The sequence below is a fragment of the Leguminivora glycinivorella genome, chromosome 4 (assembly GCF_023078275.1).
Source record: "Leguminivora glycinivorella isolate SPB_JAAS2020 chromosome 4, LegGlyc_1.1, whole genome shotgun sequence".
In the NCBI taxonomy this organism is placed as follows: Eukaryota; Metazoa; Arthropoda; class Insecta; order Lepidoptera; family Tortricidae; genus Leguminivora; species Leguminivora glycinivorella.
The window spans coordinates 20,620,150-20,635,342 of record NC_062974.1 but is presented as its reverse complement, the minus strand read 5'-3'; the positions used below and the strand labels follow the sequence as shown (position 1 = coordinate 20,635,342).

At 41.0% G+C, this 15,193-nt stretch overlaps 1 protein-coding gene across 2 annotated transcripts in view; it reads right to left on the bottom strand.

Annotated features, from left to right (window-relative positions):
• The window catches only part of LOC125225838 (RNA-binding protein 24-B-like), a 45,146-nt gene that overhangs the window by 3,125 nt on the left and 26,828 nt on the right, over nucleotides 1–15,193 (bottom strand). For both annotated transcript variants that reach the window (XM_048129697.1, XM_048129698.1), the window contains exons 3-4: nucleotides 3,718–3,787; nucleotides 41–279 (exon numbers count right to left, since the gene is read on the bottom strand). In XM_048129697.1, the coding sequence (XP_047985654.1) occupies nucleotides 41–279; nucleotides 3,718–3,787 (309 nt within the window). The remainder of the gene's footprint in view (nucleotides 1–40; nucleotides 280–3,717; nucleotides 3,788–15,193) is intronic.

Here is a 15,193-nt window from a genome sequence, read left to right as displayed (position 1 = left end):
AGTGTCGTTCAATCCTGCAATGCAAGTAAACAAAACTTACCGGCAGCTGTAGCGTACGGGTCGAATCCTGCGGCCGCGTACTGCTGCTGGTAGGCCGCGGCGCCCTGCGCGGCAGCCGCCTGGTACTCGTAGAGGTGGTTGGCGGCGGCCATGGCGGCGGCGTGCTGCAGCTGCGGCAGCTGCACCAGCCCGCCGGCGCCCGACGTCACGCCCGCACCCACGCCCGACATGGCGCCCATCGTGTACCCCGGCGTGCCGTACACGTATCCCGGAGACAACCTGACCAAACACAAGGAATATTGTTAACGCCGGTGCGGACGCTATGGACAACATGCGCTAAGGAATAAACCTTTAGTCGCCTGAGATTTGACCAATACGCAATAAGATCAATGTTTAAGAAGCTAAACAGTGATCAATGTTTAAGAAGGGGTTTGCTTCCGCTGAGAAAGTCCCTTTCTTCACTTTCATAGAGCTTCTATTTCTTTGTTAGACACTTTGCTCTTTCGGTTCATAGCCAAAATGCATACTAGCCATTGGTTATTTTTTAGATAAGTAATAATGTTTCATCTTAATGCGTATTGGTCGCATTGCATTGTGGTAATTTATTTAATTATGTATTGTACGCGAGTAAAGGATTAGTATTCCCCAGCGCGTGCTGCTAATTCACCCCAAGATAACCGTTCACAAGCAGTGTACTAAATCAGAACGCATGTGAAAGATCATCACATTTTAATAATTAATACTGTAAAACAGAACTGTCATCACACTCTAGTACCTAGCCCTGTTTGCAGCGTTGACACCGCACGAGCAATCTAGTTTTGTTAGGTTAGTAGACATCGATAAACGACTAGAATATAAAACTGTAAGTATGCAACGGATCGGAGCCAGTGGGATGTCGCCGTGGAGGAACCGCCGCCGTGCGTCATTGCCAGAAAAATATTTAAAAAACTAGGTAGGTATTTAAAATATAGAGCAAGCGGCACCGTCCACTCCGCCTCGCCCGAAATATCCGCATCATTCGTCTTGACTCGTCTTATCGCGCGACGCCGGTGGAGACTCTCGGAATTAAGATTAAGATGCCGCACGTGTCAATTACGAAACGCGAAGGGGTTTCGGGTTCATTAGTGCAGATTATCTACCTCTAATAACTAATCTTAATGGCTACCTACGGTGAAGGTAAATAGTTGGAGAGGTTCCAGAACATAAATAACACCAAAATGCGGCAAATCGGGTGATGTATTAGACACCGGTACATCATCAGGGACGGCATCGTTCTCTTGCCAGGAGTTAGATTGGTAAATTTATTCATTCATTAGGAGGTGTGGAAATAACGTAGAGTTCGCTTGATTTCTTGTGAAGGCGGTCAAGTGTGCATTGGAGTGGTTCTGCTGAGCGGCTCGGCTCGCCGCGTCAGCATTTTGTAAGGGCTCTCGGGGAGCTACGCTTCTGATAGTGAATGGAGTTGGAACGCGATTTTGCTTCCTTTTCTTTCCGTTAATAGCTGATAGAGAAGGCGATTGATTGTCATTCGAGGTTGAGTCGTTGGGATTATGCGGTTGCAGAGAGGAGGCGCGGGGCGCATGCGTGGTGCCCGCCCGCCGGCACGCTCCGCCCGCCCAACACGCCCACCTGTGCTCTGCTACAGCTTGCGAATACTACCTACTTCGCAGTATAAAATTCAAGTACCTAGTCTTTTAAGTTTGACTTGCATATCCAAAAAAATGAATAAATGCAGGTACTTATCTCGTCAAATCGAGGTAAAATGCTGTTTAGTAGGTACTAAGTAATAGAAGGTGGCATGGTTTATTCTAAACTCTATTGGCAACGCTAGGTATAATTTGTGGAAACCTACCAACAGTTTCTCCTAATATTCTAAACGACAATTCAGATTTTTATACTTCCTTCAGTCATTGGATGCTATCTGAGTCAAGGTGTGTGGAGGATTTCTTAATAACAACATGTCTAACAATTAATACAAATAAACACGCAAAACACAGCAGTTTACACTGGCGGAACATCACACAAGCCCAAAGTATCTAAACCACAAAATAACTTCAAAAGACCATGAAATAGCCTAGCATTATACACTAGACAAGATAACTATAGTTAGGTTGAAACTTTATCTTTTAAGTGATCTCCACAATTATAATTATCGCATGTAAGTAGATAGTACCTATCTACCCACCCGCTACTTTCGTTATCATCAGTCATTTTATATTGGTAATCATGTCAAATACAGTTGATGGCATGTTAATGACTCATGTAGATGTTAAAGTTAACTTTGCTCTACGTGGACGTGTACATTTGTAAATAAGTAAGGACGTACGTTCGGCTTTGTAAGTGCTAAGGAAAAATAACAAAAAGCCATTAATCAAATGACACTTTCACTTGATTGTGTTTCTATTAAGAGTAGTGTTTCTATGAATAATATATGTTGTGGTGAAGCGACGGGCGTGCTTGATGATGCCGCATCGAACAGCACACGAATATAAGTCACGAGCACGCTGAAGGCGTCGTGGATGCAACCCTGACTCGGTGGAGTGGACTTCCCAGTTAAGGACGACACGGCAGCGGCGCGGGCGGCGCGCGCGTGGCACTCATGCCCGTGCCCGCCGACCGCAGAATCAGGCGTGTGGCTCAAGCGAACCAGCATCCGTGGCTCTTGATTACCTACACAAAGTTTTTACGGGTGTCGGAGTCACTTTGTTATGCTGGATCGTCTGAGCTGACGCTAACCTGCGCTCGGCAAGCGATCAAAATACAGGGTCAGGTCGAGTGCGTTCACACCTACGCACACACAACGCGCCCTCGACCGACGCTGCGAGCTGACGCCGCCCTTCCTATACAGTCTTCGTAAGTGTATTAAACGAAATCCACCACCAACAAAAATCAAGTCCAATCAACAAAATCGTACACGAACACGGCATAAAACATAAAAAGTAAATAAACAGAAGTGTCGAGAACGATGCGTATAGGTGTCACTGCGGTGAGCGGCGCCCGCGGCGCTCGCAGCCGGCGCCGCCCATGCTCCGATATAGCATTGTAAAACGTAAACATTAAAAAACCCAATCGACTAAGTCACACCCAAAACGAAAAATCCACTCTCACGCTCACGCTTGCCATAGATACCTATGTGAAATGTTTGATAATTTTTAGTCTAGGTGTGGTCCATCGGCCGCCGCGCCGCTAGCCGTCCGGAGACGCCGCTCGCCTCATCTACCGAGACAAAAGTCAGCTCAACAGTTATTTCTTCGATTAATACCACCTGCACACATATAAGTACCCTAATTTTCCTAGCAGTCATCATTGCCCCAGATTACTATAGAATTCACTAAGTAATAGATTTCCCATTAATTTTTTCTCATAAACTACCTAAAATTTTTCATAAACTGACCTTGCGATATCTCGATATGGACTGTTGGATTGGTTAGTCACTAAATTAATAGGTTTGAGCTAATTAATTAAACAGACCCCGTAGAGAGAAACCATTACATTACCTATACTATCTTTGTATCTCTTATTGTGTAATAGTAATTAGGTATCAGTTGTTTTTAGCTTACGATGTCCGAAAGTGTCCATTGGAGCATCGATATCTGATTTTTGTCTCGTGAGATGTTTACAGCGGCATGCGGCGCCGCTAGTGCTGGCAAATATCAAAGTGTTGAACCATTGAACATCGATACAGATGATGAAGGCGGGAAGCAAGTCCGCACTTACCCGTACGGGGTGGGCAACACCGTCTGGTACCCGGCGCGCACGCCGGCCGCCGCCGCCGCCAAACCGAACCCTGCAACAAACCAACCTATTAATAACACTGTAATGTTACAATAAATAAATCTAGCTGACAGAAAAAAAGGGGACACTAAATCCCGGCAAACATTAGTCTTTCATCATTCTTGTTTTGAAACTTTTAATATACTATCTTACTTAACGGAAGTGGCTAGAGATTTCAAACTAAAATATATCACAAAGATATTGGAACACTTCCAAATGACACAAGAGTGAACTTAGCGCAGGCAACGTTAAAATGTTAATTTCTTTTTATTGCATTGTTAAGTCGCCCGAGGCGGCATCTATTTTGGTCGCTCGCCGCCCGCCCGGGCTCCGACGTCGGCATCCAGGGACATGCTCGCGAGAAGAGAAGACGACAAACGGCTTCTATAAATGGCTTTCAATCGTTGGCACCGCCGGCCAATGAAGAGAATGCTCTCAGGAGGCATCCTAGAGGTACATTGATTGACGGATCGATGCGTCCAAAAAGGCAAAGTAAAGATATAAATAAATATTATAGGACATTGTTACACAGATTGACTGAGTCCCACGGTAAGCTCAAGAAGGCTTGTGTTGCAGGTACTCAGACAACGATATATACCGGGTGGGGCCTGTAACAAAAGCAAAAAATTAAACTGTAGGCTGTACTCCTTAAACTGACCAACATTTCTTCAGCGACTTTTAAAAATTATGAAGTCTTTAATTTTCTTATTTTTCATACAAAATAAATATTAGCTTCAATGGACGCCATTATTGTTGTCATTGACGTTGTCAGTCACACTTTAGACTTAACAGAATTCGCAATACATTACCTCTTAGGAAAAACTTTTAAGGGTGATAAATAACAAAATACAAGTTATTTTTAAAAGTAGCTGAACAAATGTTGGTCTGTGTAAGGAGTACAGCCTACAGTTTAATTTTTTGCTTTTGTTACAGGCCCCACCCGGTATAATATATAAATACTTATATACATAGAAGACATCCATGACTCAGGAACAAATATCTGTGCTCATCACACAAATAAATGCCCTTACCGGGATTCGAACCCGGGACCGCGGCGTAGCAGGCAGGGTCACTACCGACTGCGCCAGACCGGTCGACATATATCTTAATGCCTCTCCTTTCGTTGCGCAATTGCAGGTATGCGCTAATTCCAAATAGATAGGTACCTACATGTCGCTCGCTATTAATTCATGCTAACCACAGTCGACCGCGGATTTGGCAAGTACTCCGGGAAGCAAATAACATGTCGCATTTCGGATATGCGCAATCATTATAACAGCGTTGGTAAATCGCTGATTAATGACCAACGACCAAAAGAGCGTGACCTCTGCCGGGCTGTAAATATGGTGGCTATTGTATATGGTGAAATTTTCATCGGTGATTACTGCGGATCACATCCGGAATGGCCCGGATGGAGTCGCGGTTCGGCAGTCGCGATAATGTCACTGTAACCTTCCGTGAGGCTGTATCTTTCAATAAAATCTGATGCCCAAACAACAACCAAATTTGGTTTATAATAATAATAACCCATGAAATAAACACGTATATAGAAGATTGGCTAAAACTATTGTGGTTAAATGTAAAACTAGCTCTTACAAATTCAAGGCGGCATTAAGGATGAATGGATACTACCAATCGAATTGACAGGAAAACCACAAAGACACCCTCGGAAAGCGCTGGTCGCGTGCTACACGGTAGATACCTACTTACGTACATGCCGTGGCATGGTCTCGTGATGGGCCGCAGCCAGTCGATCGATGCCATGCCATTTGACGGCCGAGGTCGAACCACTGTCCACCATAAAGCTTATCTTGATTCATTTTTTTTTCCTTTATTACCATTGTCGTTCAGCCTACATACAGTGCGTTGTAAGCCCTTTGTTAGCGGCGCGTGACCCAGTTAAATTTCGTCGTAATCGAACGTTGGTTTCCATATTCGGTTTAAAAGCAGAATATCAATCATCGATGCCGGTAAGGATTAAAAAATATGTAATTTTTTTGGATTAACATATGTACAGATCAAAGAACGTAAATTAGTCATACCTGCGTCATTAAATGTGTATCTAATGAGAGTAACGACGTGTAATTTGGAACATGTAGGTATTGTGATTCATGGATCCCGTAGGTGTAGCAAACAACAGTTTATATTTAATGTTCCTCGCCTGTTTCAGGACGTCTACGTTCTTCGTGAGGGTCGACGAACTGCGAAGCCGACACTAAGAGCTTAAAGTCGCTTGTAAGGATTCTACGGAAATACGATTTTAGACGCAGGCGGATCGAGTGGGGCGGCGATACGAATATCAGTCATCAGCTATCCACATAAGTACCTACGAAGTAATCTTTTCGCATACTAAGTGTTGCTTCTCTAAATACCTACTCATGAGAATTGTAACGTTTGCCAAAACCATGCTAACGTTGAAATCAAATCGTCAATATGTCAGAAACAACAATTTGTTACCTATGAACCGAAGCGAATAGGGCAATACAGTCATTAATATTGGTTTACGACTTTCAGGAAATGCGTTAAGCTAAAATCGCAATAAACCCGAGGTAGAGACGTAGAAAACAACCCGTTAAAATTGTAATACAATATTGCTTTCAAATACATTGTACATGATTGCGATGTCGCGCATGTTTACCGGTCCGAGAATAGAACTAGACAAGCCGTGGCCCGGTTTCGTTTGACCAAACTGCACGTTCCGAGTGACCGTGTCACTTTTCATGTTCACTACCTACATCATAAAACACTGTCCCGTCACATCCCAAGAACTTATTCATGATCTGAGGCCACTCAAATTTTGGATTATGTTTGGTTAGCGTTTAAACTAACAGCGTTAGCCTTCTCTTTGATCTAATAAGGCGTCTTTAACGTCGGTAGCCATCAATCCACTCGGGAATAATTATCGCCGACCAGCCTCCGTTTACAGGCTCATTAATCGCTGCACGTTTCAGAGATTCGGTTATTTTCAGAAAACGCGTTGAACTCTATTGAACTCCTAAATTAAAATAATTCGCAATGTTAAAGCAAATTACTGTTTTCAATATACCCAGTCCAGGTCAAAAGACGCACTTTGAAGTTCGAAACAAGCATGTCTTTGTAGGCTGTACAAAAGGTGGAGTAATCGAAGCCGGAGCGCTGGCTGGCTGCCAGGTCGGGTGTCGCTGCGGAGGCCGCGACGAGCGACGTTCCCAAAACTGCGTATATTTAGACAAAATAAAGAGCGAGCCGAAGACAAAACGAGACGCAACTCTGTTTTATAAATAACCGCGTCGTTCGCCGGACGGCAGCCTCGCTCGGCCAACCTCTGCTCGCCAGCTGTTGTACATAAATAATAATTAAGACACGAAAAAAGCTACGTTTTCAACTTAAAGATGTCTTATCTAATCTTTTTGGTGATGAGATGATTGTGACGAATTAGACTGGGTTTTAATTAAAGAAAGATAATTTCATCCAGAAGTTGCTAATCAGACACTGCACTACCGCTATGTGTTGAATTGGCACAAATTAAATACTTATCAAAGAAGACAGAGAAGTTTACAAGGTACATTTAGTAAATGTATCAATATATCTCAATTTAAGTAGGTACAACACAATAGGTTAGCAAGAGGTCAACCGCGCTAACGGTGGTGATGGGTAACGTCAGCTAGCGAGTAATCTACGAAGGATTATCGGCGGAGCAGGGCTTCGCGCGGAAGTCGCCTGGCGGATCGCGTTACAAAGGCAAAGGGAGCGGAACCTTTAGTTACGCTGTCGCTGTCTTATTTAGTTATTACTATTTTAATGTCACTTTTCTAGGAGCCTTTTAAAGTACAATTTAGAATTTAGATTATTAAATGTCACTTAAAACATAAAATAATGTGACACAGCTTCTTTGATACGTGATATGCTATCCTTCCAGATTCATGGCTAAAACAAAAATTCTTGTAAACACAAAGCTATCCCAAAAGACATACCTACGTAAACAACAGCGCATTGGGTGCGTGTGGTCGTATAAAGAATATTTTGAACAAACCTGGTAAATTAATGCCAACGTAGACATATATTCATGAGTATTGGCTACGTGCACGACAATTACGCCCACTACCATGTGAACTTGAAGTGGAAAATGTCAAAAAATGACATGTAAACAAACATATATTTTAGCGATTTTTCGTTAATTTTAAATAAATCGAATAACAAGAGCTACTATTTCAAGTGTAATTTAGGTAGATAGATTATAAAGAAATGGATATAATAATAAAAATCAGTTTCCAAAGCACTACTCACGGTATAAACTTCCAACCCCAGACCACAGAAAGTGGCAATAAATTGGTGCTGGCAGGGCATGTAAGGAATCTTGAAGAACATAGGAGTAATGGTAGAAGTTCTACGAGCGAGTGATATGGTATTCGCTAAACCTCCGTCCCGTTAATGCCATATGTAAAACAAATCTAAACGTAAGTACCTAGTCATGTACGCGGCCGCAGAAATATCCGACACGGGCCTATTCCCAGGCTAGGCCTGAATCTTTAAGCATAATCTTTTACGGTAGGAAAAATACTAACAGCGTATTGAACAATATTAGGTAAACAAAGCTTAAATATAATTTATTATAATGTTTTGTTTTGACATGTCACTTACGTTTTCTTTTTACGGTAGCTATCCATTTAGTTCTTTGATCCAATTTCCCGTGTGCTCTAAGAAACGCATAGAACGTGCAACGACTATTTATGCCATTATTTTTACAATTAACAACGAAACAACATTGGTGCCCCATATCAAACATACCCATTGTATTATATTTTATGAGTTTTGATAGATGACAACCACAATCAGTGTCGATTTTGACCACCGCAAGCACTGCGATCGCTTTGCTTACCCCCTCCATGCACTTCGCACAAAGCCAATACGTTATAATCGTGTCAACAAACTGCAGAACCACATACTTGGGATGTATGCCATATGTCAGATGACACGGAAGATATCCAAGGGAAAATTTATTAACGCGAAATGCCTGTTTTACGTCAAGGAAATTTTAACGTTGAATGAATGTTTCACGTTGAATGAAAATTTAATCACAATTTTCAAGTGGAAATTATTAATATTAGCAAGTAAATTCGCGTTCTAGAAATTGTAGTGACCAGGTATGACAGTATGACTAATTGAAAGTAGGTATCTCACTTCCTCTTGGCAATGATCATGCATTCTGTAAATAGGCCAGTCTTCGTATATAAAAGACGTTTTCAAACGATTCTCATAGCTTATTTATTAGCTAGTGAAGAATTTGTGTAAAAAGTACCTAGTTGCGGAAGTGTAAAAGCGTGGTTTTTATGTATGATAAAATTTATGGTATTCACGATTCTAATGTAATAGAAATGATTTTACGGTCGGGATCACAGCCAAGCTGCCACGCGGTTTAGTAATTACTCGTTTCCGCCGTGCACAATAAAATACTGATATGATACCTATAACAAGCAATGCGGCTCTACTGCGAACCGTGATAACGTTAACGTGTCTTTCAATGCAATACATATGCAACCCTTTATCATATACAATACATTTGAGGTTTGAGGTGCAATCTCCATTTGATAAAGTCAGGTTTTTAAGGAAGCTCAAACTAAAAGTTATGGATTGGTTAAAACGGTGTGTCCTTCTTCAATGTCCACTTAATATAATTATATTAATTATGTAGAGAATTAAATGGAAATAAAAAATATACACGATTAATCAGAACAGAACTAAAAGGAAGGAACAGAACTACGTTATATTATGATTAATGTACCTATTTCCAATACTTATAGCCACTCTGAATAATTAGGTTTATGTAGGTACCTCAGGTAGGTACCTACAACCTACATGCTAATAACAATTAAATACCTAGCTACCTACTGACCTACTGAGTAAATCCGTTAAAAATAAAACAAATTAAAACCCTGACACACATACACTTAAGACAATCAATACTGCAACCCATAGAAATGTGATTTAAGAAATTAGAGTATGACGGCATATCGATAACAGCAGAATCACGCGGCGCCGCGGAGCGCCGATTATGGCTTCGCTTCATACAATTACAAGTTTGCGCAGTATCGACCGCGCTCATTAGAGGATTAATACATTATAGATGCTATCAGATGCCTAGAAAATTAGTGGCTTTACAATGTAAAACGAGAATAGATAAATGTTATCTAGCCAGCCATTGCATGTCAAATTTTAACAGACTTAGTAAGGAAAGGAAAATCAGAGAGAACTTTTAAGTTCTTGTAGACTAATATTAATCTACTCGTGATTAATTTTACTCCTGTAAGGCGCTTGGGGTGGCTTGAACAGCTATAATCAATAACATACCAAAGGTAGAGGTAGAGAAATAGCAAACAAGTTACCCCACAATCTCTAATCACTGTGTAGATAGACTGACCATAGGTACCTAAATTTAATCAGTTCTATCTATTACCAAAACTCCTTCAGAAATCAAAAAAGGTTCAAAAAATACTTTAAAGGATTTTCTAAGTTCAATAAACATACAAGTTGATAGCTAAGTAAAAATAATAATATAATGATTGGTCGTTCCCCAAAGCGCAGTGAACGAAACGGCCGTTTCGATATCGATCGCGGCGCGTGCGGTGCTACCCATCAGTGCAGCCTAAATCCCACACCCAAAACAATATAATACTCCCAGCTCACCAAAGGGTTCCGCAGAAGAATAAAATTGCTTTGAGTTTAATTGCAAACGATGTATGATGTAACACTGGCTGGACACCGTTGTCGGAGGTTGAATGCGAGATTGACATGATCTACCACAGGCCCGAATCACTTTACGGAGAAGGGTACTGAATCGCATTGTCGTCTTTTTTGCCTTTACCATCCATGCCACATTAATACTTTTATGCCTCCGCTAACAATGTACACAGAAAGTGTTGAAAAACAATTGGAATAGAATGCCTGTTGAAGTTATACTACCTAGCAAACCATTAGAAATGACATAACACGAACTGATGGGTATTAATTGATAATTTTGATAAGTTTAATAAGTTACATCGAATTTTAAGCTGAGTAATTTTATTAAAGTTAATTTGAAAAACAATAATTTAAAAACACAAAAAAAGAACTGAAGCTCAATTTACTAACATGAGTCATCACCGAACGTTTACATTTTTTACAACGATTGTACACGACACTGCATATTAGAACACGCGAAACTTGTAAAACTAACTACCTACTAGGTCAACATTACAGAACCCTAAAAACTAGTGCGGGGATAGTCCTGCACGACGTCCTCGGACGGAGGGGGCACATGCATAAGTAATGCAGCGGCGAAGGGCAAGCACGCGAGCGCCCAACAGGGACGGCACAAAGGGCTTAAGCTTAAACTCTTCATTAGTCAATGATGACTGGATGCGTGCCTCTCGAAAATTCGCGCATCGGTGCTCTGAGGACGGTTTCAGTGAGTGTGACAAACGTGAAACGTAGCATTGAGTAAATTACTTTTTTTTAACTCGTCAGACCTGTTTCATTTAGCAGTAAGTTTTAGGTAGCTTTAGGTAGGTAATCAACTAAAATTAGTACATAAGCATAATTTTTAAGTGTCTATTGTTATTTATTGCCTATAACAAGCTCTGTTTGAATAATGGCCAGATATAGGTATTTGATACGGAACGTGAATTACCCTACTACCCTTTAGTCTCAATTTTATGGCGATTTTGGTGTTATTTTTGATATCTAGCTTAAAAGTAATTTGATAATCTTGTTACACTACATATAAGCCTTAACTCAGTACACGTCGTACACGATAAAAAAATATTTAAAAAAATACCGACTCAGAAAGTCTAAAAATTACAGTGGCGCCCCAAATGACAACAATTTGGACAAGGCGTAGTTCTGGGCAGGTGTGAATCGATTACCGCGCGCTCGCTCCACTATATAATTCATACCGTCACCTCGTGTTTGGACAAGTGCCCCGCCGGCCTTCATCAACACCGTACATTCGTACAATAAAACTTTAACAATGTTTTCATAATCGACGCTCCTGAAATTGCCCGGCCACCACTGTAGGAATACACCGTATGCAACCGCTAGCATGTTTAGACGATGGTAATACAGTAAAAATTGTTTACAACATAAAAATATGGTAAATGGCTTTACGATAACGATCCTGTAGTTTTATTCTTTTGGTATTCATGTAGGTAAGTAAATATGGAGCAGCTAGTCAAACAACAGCCATACAGCGACAATCGAATTCAATGTCGGTTGAACTACAGGCGCTGCGTATAACGGTGGCACGCCTGACGCTGATATGTGTAGACATATAGATACATAGATGTATATTTTTTCAATTTTTATAATTGTCTTCAATTACCGTTATTGTTCGTAAAATTAAACTACCTACTTTGACAATTTGTACGCGATATGATATAATCCGTTCAAATATTTTATTAGCTGATAGTACGGCAAAAATTCTCATTATTCGATGTGTAAAACTTATACATATTTTATAAAACATTCTGCTAAGCTAAAACACATACATAGTTGATTAATTATTCCCCAACTACAGGAATAGTTTACAGCTAACAACTGCATCAGTCTGTTTCGATAGCGGCCGCGATCCGTTGATGCCCCGCTTAACCAGATTAACGCTTATTTATTTTGGCGCGAACACTATGCGCGAGCGGCGAAGACAGACACGACTTTACTCCTCCATTAATGCTGCTAACAGTAACAAATCGATTTCCCCAAAAAACTCACGGAATAGAACGTAGATAGACCGATAGAAGCAACAGTCAATCAATATTCCCTTCAACTAAATCTGTATTCGTGTTTTAAATATTGCTCCGACAGTATTTCCTATTGTGCGATATTTAAATCAAGATTTTACAAAAACCCAATTTAAATCTCTGATAATCTTATCCCTGTTTATCAAAACTAACAAATGGCTCTGCTTACCAAGCGTGCACATTTGTATGCACCTAATTTACATTAAAAAACGTGCTCTTATTTTCGTTGGAGACAAAAAAATCGCAGGTACAGAGGACATTGAAGGGGAGCCGGGTGCGCATGCGCCCGTTCATAGAAACCCCTCTAAAATAACGGTAACTACCCCGAGGCTGCGTCCCGCCGGATGAAACGGTTGCGCTAAAACCGGACTCGTTTTAACGGACTCTGTTCCCACTCGGCCCCTCCTGATCAAACGTGACAGCACAAAACCTAGGTACAAGAATCGAGTTTCGAGGACCTGAATTTGAAAGCTAATTGTATTGTGTTCTCACGGTGGGAAGACGTTGATAAAAGAAGCTATTGTAACATGACCACGTCCGTTGTAATCTAGTAGCGTACATGTCGTTATGTCAGTTATTGATTCGCACCACCCCTAGCTCAGTGGATATTAAACTGTGAGGAAACGACTAAGCCAGTAAACTGTTCCCAGCGCAGTCCTACATTTCGGAAGGGTTCTGTAAACAAACTAATACAGCTCGTAAGTCCCAGCCATGCAGTTACCGTAGACTAAACAGGGTATTTTGGCGGCAGATCTAATGCGTTTATCCAGTTCTGACATTATGTCGGTATTGTTCTCAGAACTGTTTAACTTATAACGCTTTGAAGATAGCTACTGCAATACGCTGTCTTAGGCTAAAATATATTAATATTTGCCTCGCATTTATGATCCAAAAAATCCATCTCTGATAAATTGTCATTCATGATTTCAATTATCACACTATAATTTCGGATCTAACTAAAATGACAATTTGCATTACGATAAAGAAAATACTTTATCATTATTTATCACAGAAAGTTAAATATTTAGTTGTCGTAGCGTAAACGACTTTCATCACTGATGGTCATTATGATGAATCATCAGCTATTCTAGACCCCTGGGGCCTTTAACTACACATGGAACTTTATTATCAACAGCCAAATGATTCCCTATCACCGGAACATAAGCGATCGATAAGGTTCACGGATGACCCCATCACCCCACCGTAACTAGGGCCGCGTCTCATTTCGTTAGGGCTGCCGATGCGTGGACAATATAGAAAAGCTTGCGCGGGAGCATATGGCTGGGCCGGTACACCACGGCCAGGTGGCGCGGTGTCACGCGCGCCTGCGCCCATTGTGTACCCGGCTCCCTAAAAAGCCGTATGTAATTAAAAATCCCGTAACTATACGACCTTTTTTAGCTCACACACGGCCTCAAGCGGCTTTCAATGTGTGCATTACCCGACACATCGTGGAACAATACTGCGACCTCCACAATAGACATGCATGTGACGAGGATCCATTCAGTCGTTCTGCGACACTTCTTTGGTACTGTAAACAGTCCCTGGCAGTTTTTATCCAATCCCCGCATAAGTAAATGCGTGAGTAGGAAGCACAGACCAACCCCTAGGAGGTTCTCTGTGGTAGGAAGTTACATTAAGTCGTGCCTGTTTTGATATTTCTGTTAAAATATTGCTCTACTTCTTTGTAGTAGGCAGTTATTGAAAGAATGTAGAAAACATAAACAACTGCAGGTAAGGTATTGATTACCTAGGTTGTTGGATCGAAATGCGTCGAAACCATTTCAATCTCATATACGCAATATTTCATCGCTTCATGGTCCATTCCGAACGGCTCATTTCTCGTGTAACCAAGCCACAACCGTTACTTAAGTACGACCTTCTCCCCCTTTAATTAAGATCAAATTCGCAAATCACGACACGTACCGTAACTGCGTAATTCTATACAGCGCCAAATTAAAGAGGAGCCAACTTAGCATGGCATTGTCAGTCGTCAATTTAATCCAATACCTGTATGTGTGTGTGTACGGAAGTGTATTATGACATGTCATTCTTGTTACCTCACACTTCAGATCATTTGCCTACTAGATGGCTTATTTTTGTCTAAGAAGAAGAATTTCGGTCACCATTCGCCATACACTGATACTTGACTCGATTCCAAACCAATTGCATCTATCTATGCAACGTGTTTTAATACCTATTAGCACAGACTGTAGACTTCATATTTAAATAACCATCACTTTAGGGTAAGAAAAACCTCTAAAACCCACACTGTAGAGGGTAAATTAAACGTCATAACTTCATAGACATTGGACGTTTGTGATTACGGTGGATTACCTACATACAAACACGGCGAAGAATTCGCACACCGGGTCGAGTGTCATTCATATAAGTTTTATTACGTTTATTCTGTTTTTTTTTTTTTTTTTTACATGTAAAATGCTAAAATGGTGCAATAATAGTTATTTGTTATACAAGGGGGCAAAGTTGTATTTTAACGCCGAGTGTGGAATTGAAAAACGAGCAAGTGAAAGGATTCTATAGTTGAACCACGAGCGAAGCGAGTGGTTCGAGAATCGAATCCTGAACTTGCGAGTTTTTTAACACACGAGAAGTAAAATACATTTTCACCCGAGTGTAACACAAAACTTTTCCCCTTACTATAGCGA